General features: G+C 42.7%; 1 protein-coding gene across 3 annotated transcripts in view; it reads right to left on the reverse strand.

The window, feature by feature from the left end:
- The window catches only part of LOC141106072 (hexokinase HKDC1-like), a 57,153-nt gene that overhangs the window by 31,225 nt on the left and 6,972 nt on the right, over positions 1–18,956 (reverse strand). The window contains exons 1-5 of one of the 3 annotated variants that reach the window (XM_073596465.1): positions 18,571–18,687; positions 11,201–11,317; positions 9,330–9,425; positions 4,706–4,805; positions 2,090–2,273 (exon numbers count right to left, since the gene is read on the reverse strand). In XM_073596465.1, coding sequence (XP_073452566.1) covers positions 2,090–2,273; positions 4,706–4,805; positions 9,330–9,383 — 338 coding nt within the window. In that variant the 5' untranslated portion in view covers positions 9,384–9,425; positions 11,201–11,317; positions 18,571–18,687. Of the gene's footprint in view, positions 1–2,089; positions 2,274–4,705; positions 4,806–9,329; positions 9,426–11,200; positions 11,318–18,570; positions 18,688–18,956 lie in introns of those variants that run through there. The other 2 variants (XM_073596464.1, XM_073596467.1) reach the window with 2 other exon arrangements.

Here is an 18,956-nt window from a genome sequence, read left to right on the forward strand (position 1 = left end):
TGTGCGTCAGAATTGTGTACACAGGATCGGAATTTACGACAACGGATTTTGTTGTCGGAAAAGTTGAGATCCAGATCTCAAATTTTGTTTGTCGGAAATTCCGATATAAAATGTCCGATGGAGCCTACACACGGTCCATCAACAAGTTCCCATAGAACATTTCCCGTCGTGTGTATGGGGCATAAGACAGAGCAATGTTTTTGGCTGTATGTTTTTAATGCTGTTGCTAGAGTTTTTTCGCATGTGCACTGAAAAATTTGGAATGGGTGCCTGTATCTAATAAACATTCCATATATCTAAATTTGTCTGAGCCCTGTTTCACACTTGTGCGGTGCGAATTGAAGCTCAGGTTTCACTGGTGAGATAAAAATCTCCTGTTCAAAGGATTCATTGCGTTTTTGCTCAGGATTAGAGAGCAGGGAGAGGGGGAGGGAGGAGGGGGGGAGAGGGGGAGGTGTAGTGAGGAGAAGTAGAAATTCCTTGTTCAGAACGCAATGCATCTGCGAATCAGATGCATTCCCATAGGAGATAATAGGCTTGTAGTTCACACCGCAATGCCCAAAAAACGCACACGTTTTTTGTGCAATGCGCAGTGCGAATGCAACGCACATATGTGAACCAGATGCATTCATATGAATGTATTTTAAAATGTCCTGCAAATTAGATGCGGTGTAAGCCGCATCTAATTCGCATAGGTGTGAACCCGGGCTGATTCAGAGTCATTGGACAATGAACAGTAACATCTACCAGCTACCTAGGAGATTGATTTTTCAATACTTTGTTCCTACTGCCACGTAAATAAATAACAGTGTCAAGAAAAAACAAAATAAGGTTGATCTGTCACAAATCTGGGCAATGAGGACTAAGCATATATAGCCTGACTGGTGGCACCTTTAATTCACCCTCTGTATTATTACAATTTGCATGGTGAATCTCCTGCCCTGCCCGGTCTTGAAGGACAGGTGCCAGGAGAGGGGTGGAGAGGAATTGGGTTGTCAGGATCTTGCTGACTGGACTTTGGCCCCACCCATGGGTGCTAGAGGACAGAGAGAAATATCCCCAGTACAGAAGATATGACAGACATCTTTTTTGGGAGCCTGACTCTAGACTTTAGTCTTTTTAACCCCACTTATGGGCTAACGAAGTCAGTGCTGAGATGAGAGAGGAGGGCATGAAGCTGTGGTGGTGGGTGCTGGGAGAAGAAACTTTGTTGTGAGCTGTGCTGCACAGAGGATTATACTATGACATGCTGAGCGGGGTGGAGTGTTGTGTGCACAGAGCTGCAGAGTGGTGGACTGAGCAGCAGAATGAGAGCTGCTGTACTCCTGTGCTGAGAGATGCGCTGCTGACCCCTGTGAAGAGGAGGACTGATCTGCATTTCAATCACTTGCCCCTGATGGACAAAGACCATAGACAGAGTTTCAATTTACTATGCTGTCGAGAGGATTGAAAAAAAACTTGCTTGTGAAGGGATCCCTATTGTATGTGGCATAACCCCTCGTCTGACCCTTAGAGCACGGACTTGTACATGCACTTGTTGCAAGAGTCCTTTTAGCCACCAGAATTTACAGTGTTTTGATGCCTGTTTCTGAGAGATTTAGTTGCCTTTGTCTATTCTTTGCCACCACTCAGAAAGAGCCTTCCAATGGGAGTTCACAGACGCCAACATTAGCAGACTGCTTGAACATGCCAGTAGCCATCGGCATAGTTAGGGGGCCTTGGGATCTCAGTAAAGCTACATATATAAAGAACACCTTTTCACAGTATAAGCAAATGGCATGTTAAAACAATCAGTCCATTTTTTCTATGATTGAATTGTCCAGATCTGTGACAGGTTCACTTTAAGCTCTATTCAAAATAATGGTACAATGTAAACATATGCACATGATGATAGGTGCTATGAATTTTGAAAACCTACTATATGTGGCTATGTGCGTAATTAAATGTTACAAAAATTGAGTACATATGTCTTTTGAATACTGCAAAACCAGACAAGGGAAAGCAGGATTAACAGAAAACTGGTTGGTCTAGTGCAGTATACCAATTTTGATGTAACTGTGTTGAATGGAAATAATTATGGCCTACTTACAGCTGTTTTCCAGGGTCAACAGATCCTAAATCTATTTCTTTATCAAACTCGGTTCTAATATCTTCCAGTGATCCATCGTCTCCAAATGCTCCCCATTCAGTGTTAATGCACATCCTCCCTTCATCACCTTCAACAAGGTCAATGCTACTCAGGTTTTCCATGTAGCAAGCATTGGTACCAGTCCCTGCAGAGCAATAAAGGAGAAATTTCACAAAGACACCAACCTCTATTCCAAAAATGATATGTTATATGAGATCTGAGAAGTGCTAAAAGCAAACACATTCTCATACTGTGAATCACCAGATTTCAGTGCGGAGATCTACGCATTGTAGTAATATCTTGATAAAGGATCAGGTGCCTTTAGCCTGGACAGCTCCAGCACCTGATAAGGTAAATACATTACATAGGAATTAAGTTAAGGTCAGTGTTTGGGTTAATAGTTAAAAGTTTATGGTTAACCACTTAAAGACCAGGCCTCTTTTTCAGACTCGGTGTTTACAAGTTAAAAACAAGTTTTTTTGCTAGAAAATTACTTAGAACCCCCAAACATTATACACTTTTTTTTCTAACACACTAGAGAATAACATGGCAGTCATTGCAATACTTTTTGTCACACCGTATTTGTGCAGCGGTCTTACAAGCACACTTTTTTTGGAAAAAAAATCACTTTTTTGAATTAAAAAATAAGACAACAGTAAAGTTAGCCCAATTTTTTTTTTTTTATATTGTGAAAGATAACGTTACTCTGAGTAAATTGATACCCAACAGATGTCACGCTTCAAAATTGCTCCTGCTCGTGAAATGGCATCAAACTTTTACCCTTAAAAATCTCCATAGGCGACGTTTAAAAAATTCTACAGATTGCATGTTTTGAGTTACAAAGGAGGTCTAGGGCTAGAATTATTGCTTTCACTCTAATGATTGCGGCGATACCTCACATGTATGGTTTGACCACCGTTTTCATATGCGGGCACTACTCATATATGCGTTCGCTTCTGCGTGCGAGCTCGTCGGGACGGGGCACTTTAAAAAAAAAAGTTTTTTTTTCTTATTTATTTTACTTGATTTTATAAATTTTTACACTGTTTAAAAAAAAAAAATGGGTCACTTTTATTCCTATTACAAGGAATGTAAACATCCCTTGTAATAGAAAAAAGCATGACAGGACCTCTTAAATATGAGATCTGGGGTCAAAAAGTCCTCAGATATCATATTTGGACATAAATACAATATTAAAAAAAAAAAAAAAAATTTGGTCATTTTGGTCATTTGAAAAAATGACAACAAAAAAAAGGCCCTTTAAGACGTATGGGCGGAGCTGACGTTTTGGACGTTGCTTCCGCCCTGCTATAGTATGGAGACGGGTAGGGGCCATCTTCCCCTCACTCGTATCCATACACAGCCACGGGCAGGTCCCGATCGCCTCCGCCGCTGCCGTCGGCTCCGGCACGGGGGGGGGCCCTCTCCCGCCACCGATAACATTGATCTTGCGGTGAATCCTATGGCCCATCCTAGCCTGCCCCCCCCCATTTAGGACCCATTGGATGGACTTCATCTTAATTCCTGTCAATTCCTGTGTGTCCCCAGTGCAGCCCTGCCTGTGTCTCCCCAGTGCAGCCCTGCCTGTGTCTCCCCAGTGCAGCCCTGCCTGTGTCTCCCCAGTGCAGCCCTGCCTGTGTCTCCCCAGTGCAGCCCTGCCTGTGTCTCCCCAGTGCAGCCCTGCCTGCGTCTCCCCAGTGCAGCCTTGCCTGCGTCTCCCCAGTGCAGCCTTGCCTGCGTGTCCCCAGTGCAGCCTTGCCTGCGTGTCCCCAGTGCAGCCTTGCCTGCGTGTCCCCAGTGCAGCCTTGCCTGCGTGTCCCCAGTGCAGCCTTGCCTGCGTGTCCCCAGTGCAACCTACCTGTGTGTCCCCAGTGCAGCCTGCCTGTGCAGGGGAAGAGAAAGGAGAGCTGCCGCCAGGTTGATTAGAGTGCCGGGAACATCACAGCTTTCATTTCAATACCTGTGTGTTCCCCGCTGCGCGCCGTCACATACAGCCCCTCCCCCTTGTCCATGGAATTTTGATAGACAGATCACCCGTCCCAGGATTGGACAGGTGATCTGTTTATCAAAGTGCCCGGACAAGGGGGAGGGGCTGTATGTGACAGCGCGTGGCGGGGAACACAGCTATTGAAATGAAAGCTGTGATGTTCCCGGCGCTTTAATCAACCAGGCGGAGGCTCTCCTCTCTTCTGCGCTATACGACACCACCGTAACAGGCGGCACCAGGGGCGGGGGCAGAGCACCATCCCCGCCCAGGCCCCGTCCCATTTTCGGCTCCATTATCAGCCTTTTTTCTCTTTCGGCAAAGTGCCGAAAAGGTCATTTTCGGCCGATATGTTTCGGCGGCCGAAATTTCGGTGCATCCCTTGTAGTCATACTAATTATATTAGAACATGCAGTCTCCTGTCCTACCTATTCAATATTAAATTGGATTTTGATCAGGCTGAGAAAACTACCTCACCATCTACATGGATGTATTATAATTGAACTAGCCTGTCCAATTGACCTATGTATGGGTATCATAATTACATTAAATAACTGTAGCCTTGTCACAATTTGAACATCAATGTTAATTACCTACAATGACTCCAACTTCGCACAGCTGGTCATCAAATCCACATGTCATCATTGTTCCCACTGTGTCATTGACTATGGCCATGACTTCCACATTTGGAATCTAGAACAAAAAAATGTAGAATACATGTTAAAATCAGAAGCACATATGGCTCTGTCTGTGAATTTTGGTTTTGGGACAACCAACACTTATGGATAGGTCATTATTCTGGAATATGAAATTGTTTTCATCTTGGAATTGCTGGAGCTTAAAATATTAGAGGTGATTTGCACTCAGCCTGAACAAATATCCTGATATGTCCAATTGTTCGACTATGCTGGCCAGAAAAAAAAAAAATTCCTCCCTTCTGTCTTTCACGTCACAGAGTAATTAAGCTCTAAACATGTGCAAAAAGGATTTGATTTCTGATTCCGGGCTAGCAGGACTGTGGAGGCTGTGTAAAGCTGGCCATAGACTGGCCATAGTTTGAATCTCGGCTGGTTCAGCAGGGATCAGCCAAGTTTCCAACCATGTATGAGCAGGCTGAATGTACCCAAGTTGATCTAGGTAAATATATTTCTAAAGGTGCTATTGACATGAAATTTTCCCCACATGTTGGTAACAACCCATGCAATCCATACATATAAAGAAACCAAAACTAATAGGTTCAGTAATTAAGTTACGTGTAATAAAATGGAATGACACAGGGTAAAAGTATTGAACACATGAAGAAAGGGAGGTGCAAAAAGGCATGGAAAGCCAAGACACCAGCTATCAGTCTATCAGGAATTAGAAAGCAATCCTGCCCCTTGTCAGTGCAAATTAACCACTTTAACAAATTAACAGCCCCGGAGGATTTTAGCCCCTTCCTGACCAGAGCACTTTTTGTGATTCGGCACTGCGTCGCTTTAACTGCCAATTGCGCGGTCGTGCGACATTGTAGCCAAACAAAATTGACGTCCTTTTTTTCCCCACAAATAGAGCTTTCTTTTGGTGGTATTTGATCGCCTCTGCGGTTTTTATTTTTTGCGCTATAAACAATAAAATAGCGACAATTTTGAAAAAAAAACACAATATTTTTTACTTTTTTTGCTATAATAAATAGACATGTGCACACTGAAATATTTCGTTTCGGAATTTCGTTTTCGTCCGAAAAATAAATGTATTTAGTTACTCCCGAAATTCGTTTTTATTTATCTCGCTTTTCGTTAAAAATTGCATTTGTCCGAAAATCCAAATTAAGGTTGAATCTGTCATTGAAGGCTTATGGTGTCTGTCGAATGTGCAAAGAAGATTCGACGGAGCAGCCAAACTGTACAACGCCGTATAGTTTACTTGCTCCGTCGAATCTTCTTAGAACTTTCAACAGACACCATAAGCCAAAGTACAGGTGTACTTAGTTCTAGCTATTTTACGGCTCCTCCTCTTTGGTTACAATCAGCCAATAACATTCATCATCATTTTTATTTATCTTTTCTCCCCTACGTCGAATCTTTTCTCCCCTACGTCGAATCTTTCCTCCCCTACGTCGAATCTTTTCTCTCTATGTCGAATCTTTTCTCTCTATGTAGAATAATCTTGGACTAATAGAGCTAAGCTTAGGCACATTCGACCACAGGTTTGATGGACACAGACTGTTATTGTCATCATCATGTCGAATCTCCTATCTATATCGAACTGTTGTAGCAACAAAAACGAAAATAAAGCATTTGTCTATGTCGGATCTTTCGTTTTTCGGACTCTGCACTTTCGTTATCGTTTGTTAAAACGATAACGAAAATACCTGAAATTTGGACGAAAATGCATTCGGACGAAAACGAATGCACATGTCTAATAATAAATATCCCCCAAAAATATATAAAAACATTTTTTTTTTCCTCAGTTTAGGCCGATATGTATTCTTCTACATATTTTTGGTAAAAAAAAAAAAAAAAAAAATAGCAATAAGCGTATATTGATTGGTTTGCGCAAAATTTATAGTGTGTACAAAATATTGGATAGTTTTATGGCATTTTTAGTTTAAAAAAATGTTTTATTAGTAATGGCAGCGATCTGCAGTTTTTAACGGGACTGCGACATTATGCCAGACAGATTGGACATTTTTGACACTATTTTGGCACCATTGTCATTTATACAGCGATCAGTGCTATAAAAATGCATTTATTACTGTGTAAATGACACTGGTAGTGAAGGTATTAACCACTAGGGGGGCGGTGAAGGGGTTAAGTGTGTCCTAGGGAGTGATTCTAACTGTGAGGGGGCTGGGCTTCAACACATAGGACAGTGAAAACTGCTCTCGATGACAGAGGGCAGTGATCTCAGTCCTGTCACTAGGCAGAAAGGGGAAATGCTTTGTTTACAAAAGCATCTCCCCGTTCTTCCTCTCTATGATTGCGGGCACCTGGCGGACAAAGAGTCCGCGGAACCCACGGTCCGCGACACCGCTTCTTAAAGGGAACGTACCTGTACGCCCTTTTGCCTACCAGTGCCATTCTTCCGACGTAAATTGGTGTGCACTGGTCGTCAAGCGGTTAATATCAGCTGGTTCAGTCTCAACTGACCACCTATAAAAAGGCATCTCGTTACCAAGGTGTCGCACAAGAAGCATGATGGGTAAAAGCAAAGAGCTCTCTCAAGACCTTCACAACCTTATTGTTGCAAAACATACTGATGGCATTGGTAACAGAAGGATTTATAAAAACTTCTGAATGTACCAATGAACACTGTTAGGGCCATAATCTGGAAGTGGAAAGAACATAATTTCACCATAAACTGGCCAAGACTAGGTGCTCCTCTCAAAACTTCTGACAGAGGAGTGAAAAGAATTATCAGAAGAGTCCAAAACGACCACTTGTGGGGAGCTACAGAAAGACCTGGAATTAGCAGGTACAATTGTTTCAAAGAAAACAACAATTAATGCACTCAAACGCCATAGCCTGTATGCACACTCACCATGCAAGACTCCACTGCTGAAGAAAAAGCATGTTGAAGCTCGTTTAAAGTTTGCTGCACAACATTTAGACAAGCCTGTGAAATCCTGGGAGAATATAGTCTGGTCAGATGAGACCAAAATTGAACTCAATGGATGCCATGGTTTCAAAGAAAGAAAATAAAGCTGCTAGAAAGTCCCAGCCAATCACCTGACTTGAATCCAATAGAAAATCTATGGAAAGAACTAAAGATCAGAGTTCATAGAAGAGGCCCTAGGAACCTTCAAGATTTGAAGACTGTGTGGAAGAATGGGCCAAAATCACACCTGAGCAATGCATGCGACTAGTTTCTCTATACAGGAGGCATCTTGGAGTTTTAATTACTAACAAAGGATTTTGTAAGAAGTATTAAATACATTTCAGTTAGCGTGCTCAATTCTTTCCCCGTGTCATTCTATTTTATTAGACTTAACTTAATTTCTGAACTTATTTGGTTTCTTTGTGTGTATGAATTGCATGGGTTGCATTATGTATGAAATACATGTGAAAATTTCATGTCAATAGTACCTTTAGAAATATATTTACCTAGAAAAATGGTGACCTGTTCAATACTTATTTTACGTGCGACAACACTGAAGAAATTACACTTTGCTACAATGTAAAGTATTGATTGTACAGCTTGTATAACAGTGTAACTCAACACACAGCCATTAATGTCTAAATCACTGGCAACAAAAGTGAGTACACCCCTAAGTGAAAATGTCCACATTGGGCCCAAATTAGCTATTTTCCCTCCCCAATGTCATGTGACTCATTAGTGTTACAAGGTCTCAGGTGCGAATTGGGAGCAGGTGTGGTAAATTTGGTGTTATCGCTCTCTTTCATACTGGTCACTAAAAGTTCAACATGGTACTTCATGGCAAAAAACTCTGAGGATCAGAAAAAAAGAATTGTTGCTCTACATAAAGATGGCTTAGACTATAAGAAGATTCCCAAGACCCTGAAACTGAGCTGCAGCCAGGTGACCAAGACTATACATCAGTTTAACAGGACAGGTTCCACTTAGAACAGGCCTCGCCATGGTCAACCAAAGAAGTTGAGTGCACGTGCTCAGCGTCATATCCAGAGCTTGTCTTTGGGAACTAACTAGACATACGAGTGCTGCCAGCATTGCTGCACAGGTTGAAGGGGTGGGGGGTCAGCCTGTCAGTGCTCAGACCATACGCCGCACACTACATCAAATTGGTCTACATGGCTGTCATCCCAGAAGGAAGCCTCTTTTTAAAGATGATGCACAAGAAAGCCGGCAAACAGTTTGCTGAAGACAAGCAGACTAAGGACATGAATTACTTGAAACAATGTCCTGTGGTCCGATAAGACAGAAATGAACTTATTTGCTTTGACCTTATTTGACCTTGCTTTGTGCACTGGTCCAAATCATTTGGTGGAGGGGGGGTTATGATGTGGGGTTGTTTTTCAAGGGGTTGGACTTGGCCCCTTAGAGATCATGACAGTAAGGGGTATTCAGAAAATTTGGTACATAATTCTAAACAGTGACATAATAAAATAGCCAAAAGTATGTGACTGTGCATGAATTTGGTTAATACCACTTCAGAAAATGAAGAAGAGCCTCATTTTCAGCCTGCATTGCTTATAATGTATAATGACATATCCTAGCAATAATTATATCAAGAACCATGCTGGATGATCACTGTACCTTCTTTTTCTTCAGTGTTTTGCGTAATGTCTTCACCACATCCATTCCCTGCATCCCTTTCACTTTAAATTCCTTTGTCCAGTTAATCAAGACCCCCTAAATAAACCACAGAGATTACAGATCAATAATACAAAGCAAGTTAAAGACATTGTACACCTTACCTTGGGCTCATATATTGTGGCCGCAGTAGTGTCATGGCTGGTCGATTCTCCTATGTCCATGTATTCATTTACCTAGCTTGTCCCTGTACGTTAAAAGGGACAAGACAACTTCCAGTTCTGAGTCGCAACCCATGTCTCACCATTTCGTCTGTGTTGCATTACAAATGTGGGAGAGGTCATGTAATGAAAGACTGCATGGTGAGTTCTCTTGTTATTGACTGCCTGCTTGTGTCTGTGTCAGATCAAAATACTATGTAGCTCCCACCTGAACAGCACGAGACTCGGAGAGGGATTGTAGAAAATGTAGTTTCTTCACAGGAAGTGTCAGTTCTTGCAATAAATTGTGCAGGGCCAGGCAGCATGTTTCAGGTTAACATGCAAGCAGAAAATGCTAACAGAGGAATGTGCAGATTTACTCTACTATAGACTGAGTGTACAGACCAGTAAATTACACCATTAAACGACAATGCACATCTTATGAAGATGAAAAAAAGGTGCAGGTAGGAAGGTTTATAACACGTTTAAGCATTGTTCTGTTAAGTATATGATCTGAAACGGACACACAACTTTATTACCATTTGAAATCTAGAAAGAAGCATTTATGATAAAAGTAGAGAATATTCCATTATACAGTATATTTGGTAGCTTAAATGGAATGGATTACTTGCTATAGATAGATGTATCCTGGGATCGATCATTATGTATGTATTTGCTGTAGTTATTCTTGTGGTTCCGTAACATTGTAATAAAGTTTATACTTTGTTGCCAATTAGTATCTCCAGTCTACTGATCGTTATTTACTCCAGTAATTCCTAATATTTGATAGATCGCATGTGCATTTTAATGATCTTAAGCCCCATTCACACTAAATGCGGCTTTGAAATCACACTACTTCAGCACGATTTCAAAGCAGCAGGACAGTGCGATTTCATCTGCAGCTTGCCGACATCTGTGTGAATTCATTCACAGATATCAATGCAAGTCGCACATGAAATCGTGAATAATAGTGCAGGAACTATTTTTCAAATCCTGCTACTTAAAAAAGCACCTATTAAGATGGTGCCATAGGAAGACATCAGATGAGACTTCAGTTGCGATTTGTAAATCACATGTCGCACCGGTGTGAACGGGGCTAATAGTGGGATGTGACGCAGGTTAACTAGCACAGGTGTCGACCTATAAAATGCTACTTTTGATTTTTTTATATCTTTGTTTTAATCCCCAGAAGGTCCAAATGCATTATTCTGATTGAAAATGTTTACTTTGCATATCTGCTGCTGTGATGCTTTTAACATACCAGAATAAAAATATTGCTTTTATAGCAACATTCATAATGCTGATTATTATGAATGTATCGCTTTACAACATGCAGCTACACAGGCTATTCCTATACATATACTGGAGAGAGCACATTCAGGTGATCTGACTTTAAATTGTGTTGAATTGACACAAATTTAACACCATCTGAATATTTTAGAAAAACTACAACTAATATAAGAAGAGAAGATAAACGTGTTGATCATGAATATATGATTTTAAAAGCTTGTTTTAAAATATTAACTACAATTAATTGGATGGCAGTTTTATAAAGCAAATCCATCACCTGGGAAGTGAAAAAAAAATGTAATGCTCACATATAAATCTGGAAAGGCCCACTATTGCATTAGGAATTGTGTATATATAGCTGTTAAATGTTGGCAAATACTCTACCTCATCTAGTTTGGTCTGCTGGCATGGAAATGAGAAGGTGAATCCAAGTGGAAGCGTCTCTGTTATTTGTCTCTTCTTTATGAAATCGCCAAGGCAGTCAACAACATATTCAAAAAGCTGTAATCAATAATAATAAAACATTTAGAAAGGGTACTATATTAGAGTCAAAGCACCCTCCATTGGGGAACTGACACTAAATGCAATGCAATCTTTACTGTATGTCCACTACATGATCTCATCCAATGTCTATGACCTCTCTCCCTCTCTTCTTTTTTTTTTTTTTTATTTTCTTCTCTTTACACAACCTGTATATAAATACAAAAAGTTATATAAATGTTGTTGTTAATTAATGCTTACATTTTAATTTCTTTTATCCGTGTTCTCTTTTTGGGTAGCCTCTCTTACACCTCTAGTCCAAGCACGTTTTAGTGATAAAATAGGTGGCACAAATGTAATGGAGTGGCATGCATACTTGTGGTATTTTACAAGGTTTATTGACACTTATGATCGCTTGTGTTTCTATGGACAAGAACACAAAAGTAGTGGAAACCAGTGGATGGCAGACCACGAAGCAGAAGCATGGTCAGAACACAGGCCAGGGTTGGCAACAGATAAGCAGCTGGGTATCAGTGGCATAAAAACAAACAAAGGCGCCTCTAAGTGCAGAAGATAAACAATTTTAATACCCCAACTGGGTTAAAAACACTTACAAAATAGGAGTAGAAAACAGGCACATCATGGGTAAGGCTGCATTGGAAGGGGTCACGATCAAGGAAGCCTTCAGGAGGATGGATGTAGTCACTGTCAGCAGCGGTGTAAAACACAGGGAACAGCTGTGAAGCCGGCGTCGTCAGCGTGTGAGGGCTGCGAACCCGGAAGTGATGTCATTCGATGAGCGGCTCTGTGAGCAGCCTGAACCGCAAACGAAAGGCCAGAGAAGGGATGTGATGTCATCAATGAGGGACGCGTTTCGGAACCGTCATTCGTTCCTTTCTCAACCTCGGATTACACTGATGGCTCTCCATGTGTTCAGCTTTAGCTAATCAGTGGCAGCTGGTGCTCAACATTTTTTGGGGGGTGCAAACAAACTCAAAAATCCTGAAAAATGCTGTAAAATAAAAAACCATCAATTGCAGCCACTGCGCCCCAACAAATGCAGCGACTGCGCCCCATCAAATGCAGCCACGGCGCCCCACCATATGCAAATGCAGCCACTGCGCCCCATCAAATGCAGCCACTGCGCCCATCGTATGTAGCCACTGCGCCCATCAAATGCAGCCTCACTGTGACCCCCCCACCTACCGTCTGACCAGGACTTACCCCATCTTGGTGGCGGGTCAGGCAGCAGGTGATGGCGGCGAGCTGTGGGATGGGCAGCGGGTCAGGCAACAGCTCCTGTGTCCTACATGCTTCCCATGCGTCTCTTTTTCCCTTCTGCTAGACGTTCAATAGGATCACCTGTGCCTTCAGCCAATCAGGTGACGGGTATTAGACACACGCTTTCTGATTGGCGGAGAGGCGATTCATAGTTACATAGTAGGTGAGGTTGAAAAAAAGACACAAGTCCATCAAGTCCAACCTATGTGTGTGATTATATGTCAGTATTACATTGTATATCCCTGTATGTTGCGGTCATTCAGGTGCTTATCTAATAGTTTCTTGAAACGATCGATGCCCCCCCGCTGAGACCACCACCTGTGGAAGGGAATTCCACATCCTTGCCGCTCTTACAGTAAAGAATCCTCTACGTAGTTTAATGTTAAACCTCTTTCTTTTTTTAATGAGTGACTAATTTTAATGAGTGGCCACGAGTCTTGTTAAACTCCCTTCCGCGAAAAAGTTTTATCCCTATTGTGGGATCACCAGTATGGTATTTGTATATTGAAATCATATACCCTCTCAAGCGTCTCTTCTCCAGAGAGAATAAGTTCAGTGCTCGCAACCTCTCCTCATAACTACCGTATTTATCGGCGTATAACACGAGCCGGCGTATAACACGAACCCCAAGTTTAGGAGCGAATTTTAAGGAAAAAAAACTTTTAGGAGGGAAGTTTAAGGAAAAAAAACTTACATTAAAATGCCCATCAATGCAGCCTTATCTGTCCATCTGCAGCCTTTTCAGTGTCAGTGCGGCCTTGCCCCAGTGCAGTCTTGTCAGTGCAGCCTTGTCAGTGCAGACTTGTCAGTGCAGCTTTGCCCCTGTGCAGGTGCAGCCTTGCCCCAGTGCAGCTTTGTTAGTGCAGGTTTGCCCCAGTCCAGCCATGTCAGTGCAGCTTTGTGCACTCGGTGTAGATTTAAATATGGCGCAGAGACTGCAGGGAGCCGAGATACACATACCCAAGTGTTCTCGGCTTTTTTCGGTGCCACCGTCACGCCCAGTCCCGCCCCTGGACCTGTGTTATATCCATCATAGGGCGGGACTGGGCGTGATTGTGAGCGGCGCCGAACAAAGCCGAGAACACTCGGGTATGTGTATCTCGGCAATTACTTGACTGAGTTCTCTAAGTACCCTCGGGTGCAAGCCATCTGGTCCTGGTGATTTATTAATGTTAAGTTTCCCAAGTCTAATTGTAATTTTGTCCTCTGTTAACCATGGAGGTGCTTTCTGTGATGTGTCATGAGGATAAACACTGCAGTTTTGGTTACTGAAGCCCCTCGATTCCCTCATGAAGACTGAGGCGAAGAATAAATTCAATACCTTCGCCATCTCCCCATCCTTTGTAACCAGATGTCCTTCCTCATTCTTTATGGGGCCAATATGGTCTGTCCTCCCTTTTTTTACCGTTTACATACTTAAAGAATTTATTGGGATTTTTTTTTGCTCTCCTCCGCTATGTGTCTTTCATGTTCTATCTTAGCCATCCTTATTGCACCCTTTAATTTCTTGTTGCATTCTTTATAAAGTCTGAATGCTGATAACGATCCCTCAACCTTGTATTTTTTGAAGGCCTTCTCCTTTGTTTGTATATGCATTTTTACAATGGAGTTAAGCCATCCAGGACTTTTGTTTGCTCTTTTAAATGTATTACCCAATGGGATGCATTGGCTAATGCCCTTATTTAATATGCTCTTAAAGCAAACCCATCTCTCCTCCGTGTTCTTTGTTCCTAAGATTTTATCCCAATGTATGGCTTCTAGCAAGGTTTGTAGTTTAGGGAATTTGGCTCTTTTGAAATTTAGTGTCTTTGTATTCCCCTTATGTTTCCTATTTGTGTGATTTATACTGAAGTCAATTGACCTGTGATCTCTGTTACCTAAATTGCCCCCTATTTACACATCCGTGATCAGTTATGTATTGTTGGTAATCAGTAGATCCAGCAACGCTTTATTTCTAGTTGGCGTGTCTACCATCTGACCCATAAAATTGTCCTGCAAGACATTTAGGAACTGGCAAGCCTTAGATGAATGCGTGGTTCCCTCCACCCAGTCTATGTCTGGATAATTAAAGATAACACTTCCCATCCTTGCTGCTAATCCAAATTGTGATAGGAGATCTGTCTCCCCTTCATCCCTCGGGTTAGGGGGCCTATAGCATACTCCCAGTATTATTTTCCCCTTAGCTTCATCCCTTTGGAGCTCTACCCATAAGGATTCCACCTCCTCCCTAGCTCCCATAGTGATGTCATCTCTCACATTTACAGGCGGTCCCCTACTTACAAACATCTGACTTACAAACTACTCCTACTTACAAACGGACGGAGACAACAGGAAGTGAGAAGAAACCTACCCCTAGGAAGGGAAATTCTCTCCTGTAAGAGTTAATATGGGAAAAAGGTGTCTCCACTGATGGTTTATCACCAATCCTTGTTTCCCTAATAACCCAAAATTTTCTAAATCCAAATTGTCATTGGGATAGAAAGTGAGATGAAATCTTCTGAACAGGGGCACAGACAGCAAAACAAATGTTACAGGGGTTATAACCCTTCCTTCTGTTATCCAAAAAGCTTAAAAATAGATTTTTTGGCTGGAGCTACACTTAAAAAATGCACCTGTTCCAACTTACAAAACAGATTCAACTTAAGAACAAGCCTACAGTCCCTATCTTGTTTGTAACCCGGGGCCCACCTGTACTTGTACATTCTTGAAATATAGGCATACCCCTCCCCCTTTTGTACCCTCTCTATCCTTGCGATAAAGGGTATCGCAAGGATTGGCTGGCAACCCTTGAATGGTTGCCAGCCAATCATGAAAGCTGTTGAACCAGGTCTCTGAAATTCCCACAAAATCCAAATCCTCCTCGTACAACAATATCTCTAGTTCACCCATCTTGTCCACCAGGCTCCTGGCATTGGTGAACATGCCACGTAGTTTAGACCGGTCGCATATTATCCTCTTATTTGGTGTTCCGAGATTGCAACTAGGACTTGCTACTATACTTACCTTGGGTTTATGTGCTTTGGTCAACCTACCACTAATGCTCCCAATACTACCCTCTGGAATATGTTCCGCGCTGACTATCTCTACCTTTGGACCCTCCCCCCCATCGCCTAGTTTAAAAACCCCTCTAAAGTTTTGGCTACCTTCATTCCCAGCTGATCTGTACCCTCCTCATTTAGGTGCAGGCCATCCCTTCTATAGTACTGGTTATCGACTGAGAAGTCGGCCCAGTCCCCCAGGAACCCAAACCCCTCCTTACTGTTATTCATTTGCTTTTCTAACACACCTGGGTGGGCTCCGAGCTCAATGCTCTGCACCACTAGTCCACCTTTTTTGAAGTTTATTAGAGCCTATGGCTCTAATCAGGTGCTTCAAAAAACACCCCCCGCCACTGTAATTCAGGGTCCTGGCGTCCAAAAAGGAGCCAGACGCCTGAATAGGGGGTGGCCATGGATAGATTCATACTATGCATGATTCTATCCATTTTACATATGGGGGGTGGCGTGATAGAGGGGGCGGCGCCTGTGCGCCCTTAATGGACGGGTCTCCCCTGGTATCAATCACAGGACAGGGACAGCAACATGCAGGCCATTAAATACAAAGTCAGCAAACAGAGCCATAGGATCAGGCTGGGGTTGGGAATAAATGCTCAGACGAGGTCAGAAGCTGAGAATCCAAAAAAATAGTCACAGGACAAGCTGGATAGGCAAAGGGAGGTTTAGTCACATACTGGTAAAGACCAATCAGCGCTGATTGCAGGCAAGGCTGACCCCTGAAAAGCCCATTTGGTGCAAATGCCAATGCTGGGCATGCATTGCCATAAATGTACATGGTGTGAAGCATGTAAATGTATGTCCATCAGGGGCCTTGCTAGGTTCCCAATAGGACCAGGGACTGAAATGTTGCAGGCCTTATAGCATACCATGGCAGTAGTGAATCTATATTATCTCCCATATCAACTTTTTTTTCTAATTTCTATCTTCAGTTGGGCTATTTTCTCTTTTTACTAGGCTGTCCTGCCATTAATTCTCCGGCCCTCGGCTTTCAGGAATTTCAAACCAAAGAAACTGGACCCCCAAAAGGCCTTTCAAAAAGTTAATCTCAATGCATAGTTTCCACCAGATCTTATCTTGAGCACCCTAAATAAGCTGCATAGTAGCATGCTGATACTTGGGATTGTCTTTCATTGGCATTAAAAACCTCTGTGGATGAGATTTCATACAATAAAATCTATTTTACCAAAAAGGACCTATTATGTTGCTTTGAGAAAGGGACTCTCACAAGTCCCTGCACAAGTGTGCACAATCAATCTCATTGTGATTATACACAACGGGAGCTGATCAGTGGGTGCCATGGGCTCCATGTCCGCCGGCACTCGCCGATCCTTCAATAAAGAGGGATAGAATGGCTGTCTGCCTATGTAAACAAGGCAGATCCCCGTTCTGTCAGTACAGAAGGCATGGATGCTGTGTTCATGAAAAGCAAGGACATAGATCCATGCCTTCCCCTAGTACAAGCACCTCCCCCACAGTAAGAAAACACCAGCTATGCACACAGTTAACCCTTTGATTGCCCATGATGTTAAGCCCTTCCCAGCCAGTTAAAGGAGTCATTAAAGGAGAAGTCCAGCCTAAGCTCGTTTGGATGGGCTTGTCCTATGGATCACAGGGTGCAATTCATCTTGCACTCCTGTGACCCATTTTAAGCAGAAGTCTGCTCTCTGCTGACGTCACAGAAATCAGTCAGCAGCTCTCTGCTTGGAGAGCTGTGAGAACCGAGCCATCGGCGATGTTCGATGGCTCGGTTCTCAGTGTAGAGGTGCCTGGGGACCGATGCTGCATCCAAACCCATACTTCTCTTTTAAAGTCAATTCACTAAAGAACACACACATTTGTTATTTATCACCTGCCAGTAGGCAGGCGGTATTTTAGCAATGTACAAAACAACAATGATGGAACTCTGCACTGGCCAGTAAGTTAAAAGGATACAAAGTGTCAGTGTGCAAATATTCTGCTTTGAGTTTAGAAATTAATATACATTTTAACATTTCACCAGAGGGAAATTGTTCTGTGAAAGAAAGCACACCTAGAATATTTTCACAGTTTCATAAGATTTCTGTGTACATTTATTATTATTATCTTAGGACCCTTTCACACAGGTGGACTGATAGGGTCCGCCTGTCAGTTTTTTGCTTGTCATGCATAGGACAGCCCAGTCATTTTAGCTGAGATGCTACCAAACTTTTTTTTTTTTGAGCGGAGGCATGGTGCGTTTTTTTTTTTTAACGTGCTTTTTGCTGTATTTGCAGCGCGGTTCTGAAATGCACGGAACATCATACATTTTCTGAGCAGTTTGCCATGCGTTCAGAAACACACACATGTGAATGGAGCCTTATTGTTCTTGTGTTAAGAAACCACTTTCAGGCCACATTCACACCTAGCATAGTGGGACTGTACATTTCTTTGCTCATTTTTCCCCACAAAACGCATAGGGCAACCCATTTAGCTCAATGGACTGCGCTACACGTGGCAAAGCAGCTTATGGGACATTTTGACGTGGGCTGCATGTTTTTTTAAATATGCATTTTGCTTTGTTTGTCGCTTGTTTTTTTCACATGGCAAAATGTGTGTTATCCTATGCGTTTGGTGTGCCCTTAAATCAGCGTTTCACCAATTTTTGTGTTTATTAAAAGTCAGCAACTACAAAAAGTGTAGGTGGAACAAATGGGAACTGGAGCGCTGACAGGTGCTACTATTGAAATGAAAAATGGGACAATGGTGTGGATCAGGAAGTGTGGTGTTTGCAAGAGGCAAACTGTTGAGGTGGTCGTTGAACCTACAGTACTGGGTTCAGATGGATTGAGTAGGCGGCAGCCAGCTTCTCAGAGCAGAAGTGACTCTCTGGGTTAATGCAAGCAGAAAAAAAGAGCATCGCCGCTCTAAGGGTAGTAGTGTGTATAAAAGACTTTAATAATGTTTAAAATATGCACTCACATTTAGGCTGATAAAAACAGGAATGTAATGTTACTCTTTAACATCATGAGATCACATCCGATGGCCTGCTGGGCTGTGGAGGAGTCATTTCCCGGCCGCTTCCGGTGGTGTCCGAAGCTCCGAGGTATGTAGTCCCCGTCAGACAGTGTGTCAGCTGGTCCGTGGGTGGAGATGACAGATGCTGCAGAGTCGGGGGGCGTGGACGTAGCGCTCGCGTTCGGAGCATGCGTGCTCCTTCATCAAGCGTGTGTGACGGCCATGACAAGTCCTGATTATATAGGGAAAAGGGGAGGGGGAAGGGGCGGGGTGCAGAGTAGGATTGATCTGTCAAGCAGTGTTGGTGTGTGTCAGACACACGCAGGCTGGTGCAATCATAGGGAGTGTAA

The sequence above is a fragment of the Aquarana catesbeiana genome, linkage group LG08 (genome assembly GCF_042186555.1).
Source record: "Aquarana catesbeiana isolate 2022-GZ linkage group LG08, ASM4218655v1, whole genome shotgun sequence".
NCBI classification, from domain to species: Eukaryota; Metazoa; Chordata; class Amphibia; order Anura; family Ranidae; genus Aquarana; species Aquarana catesbeiana.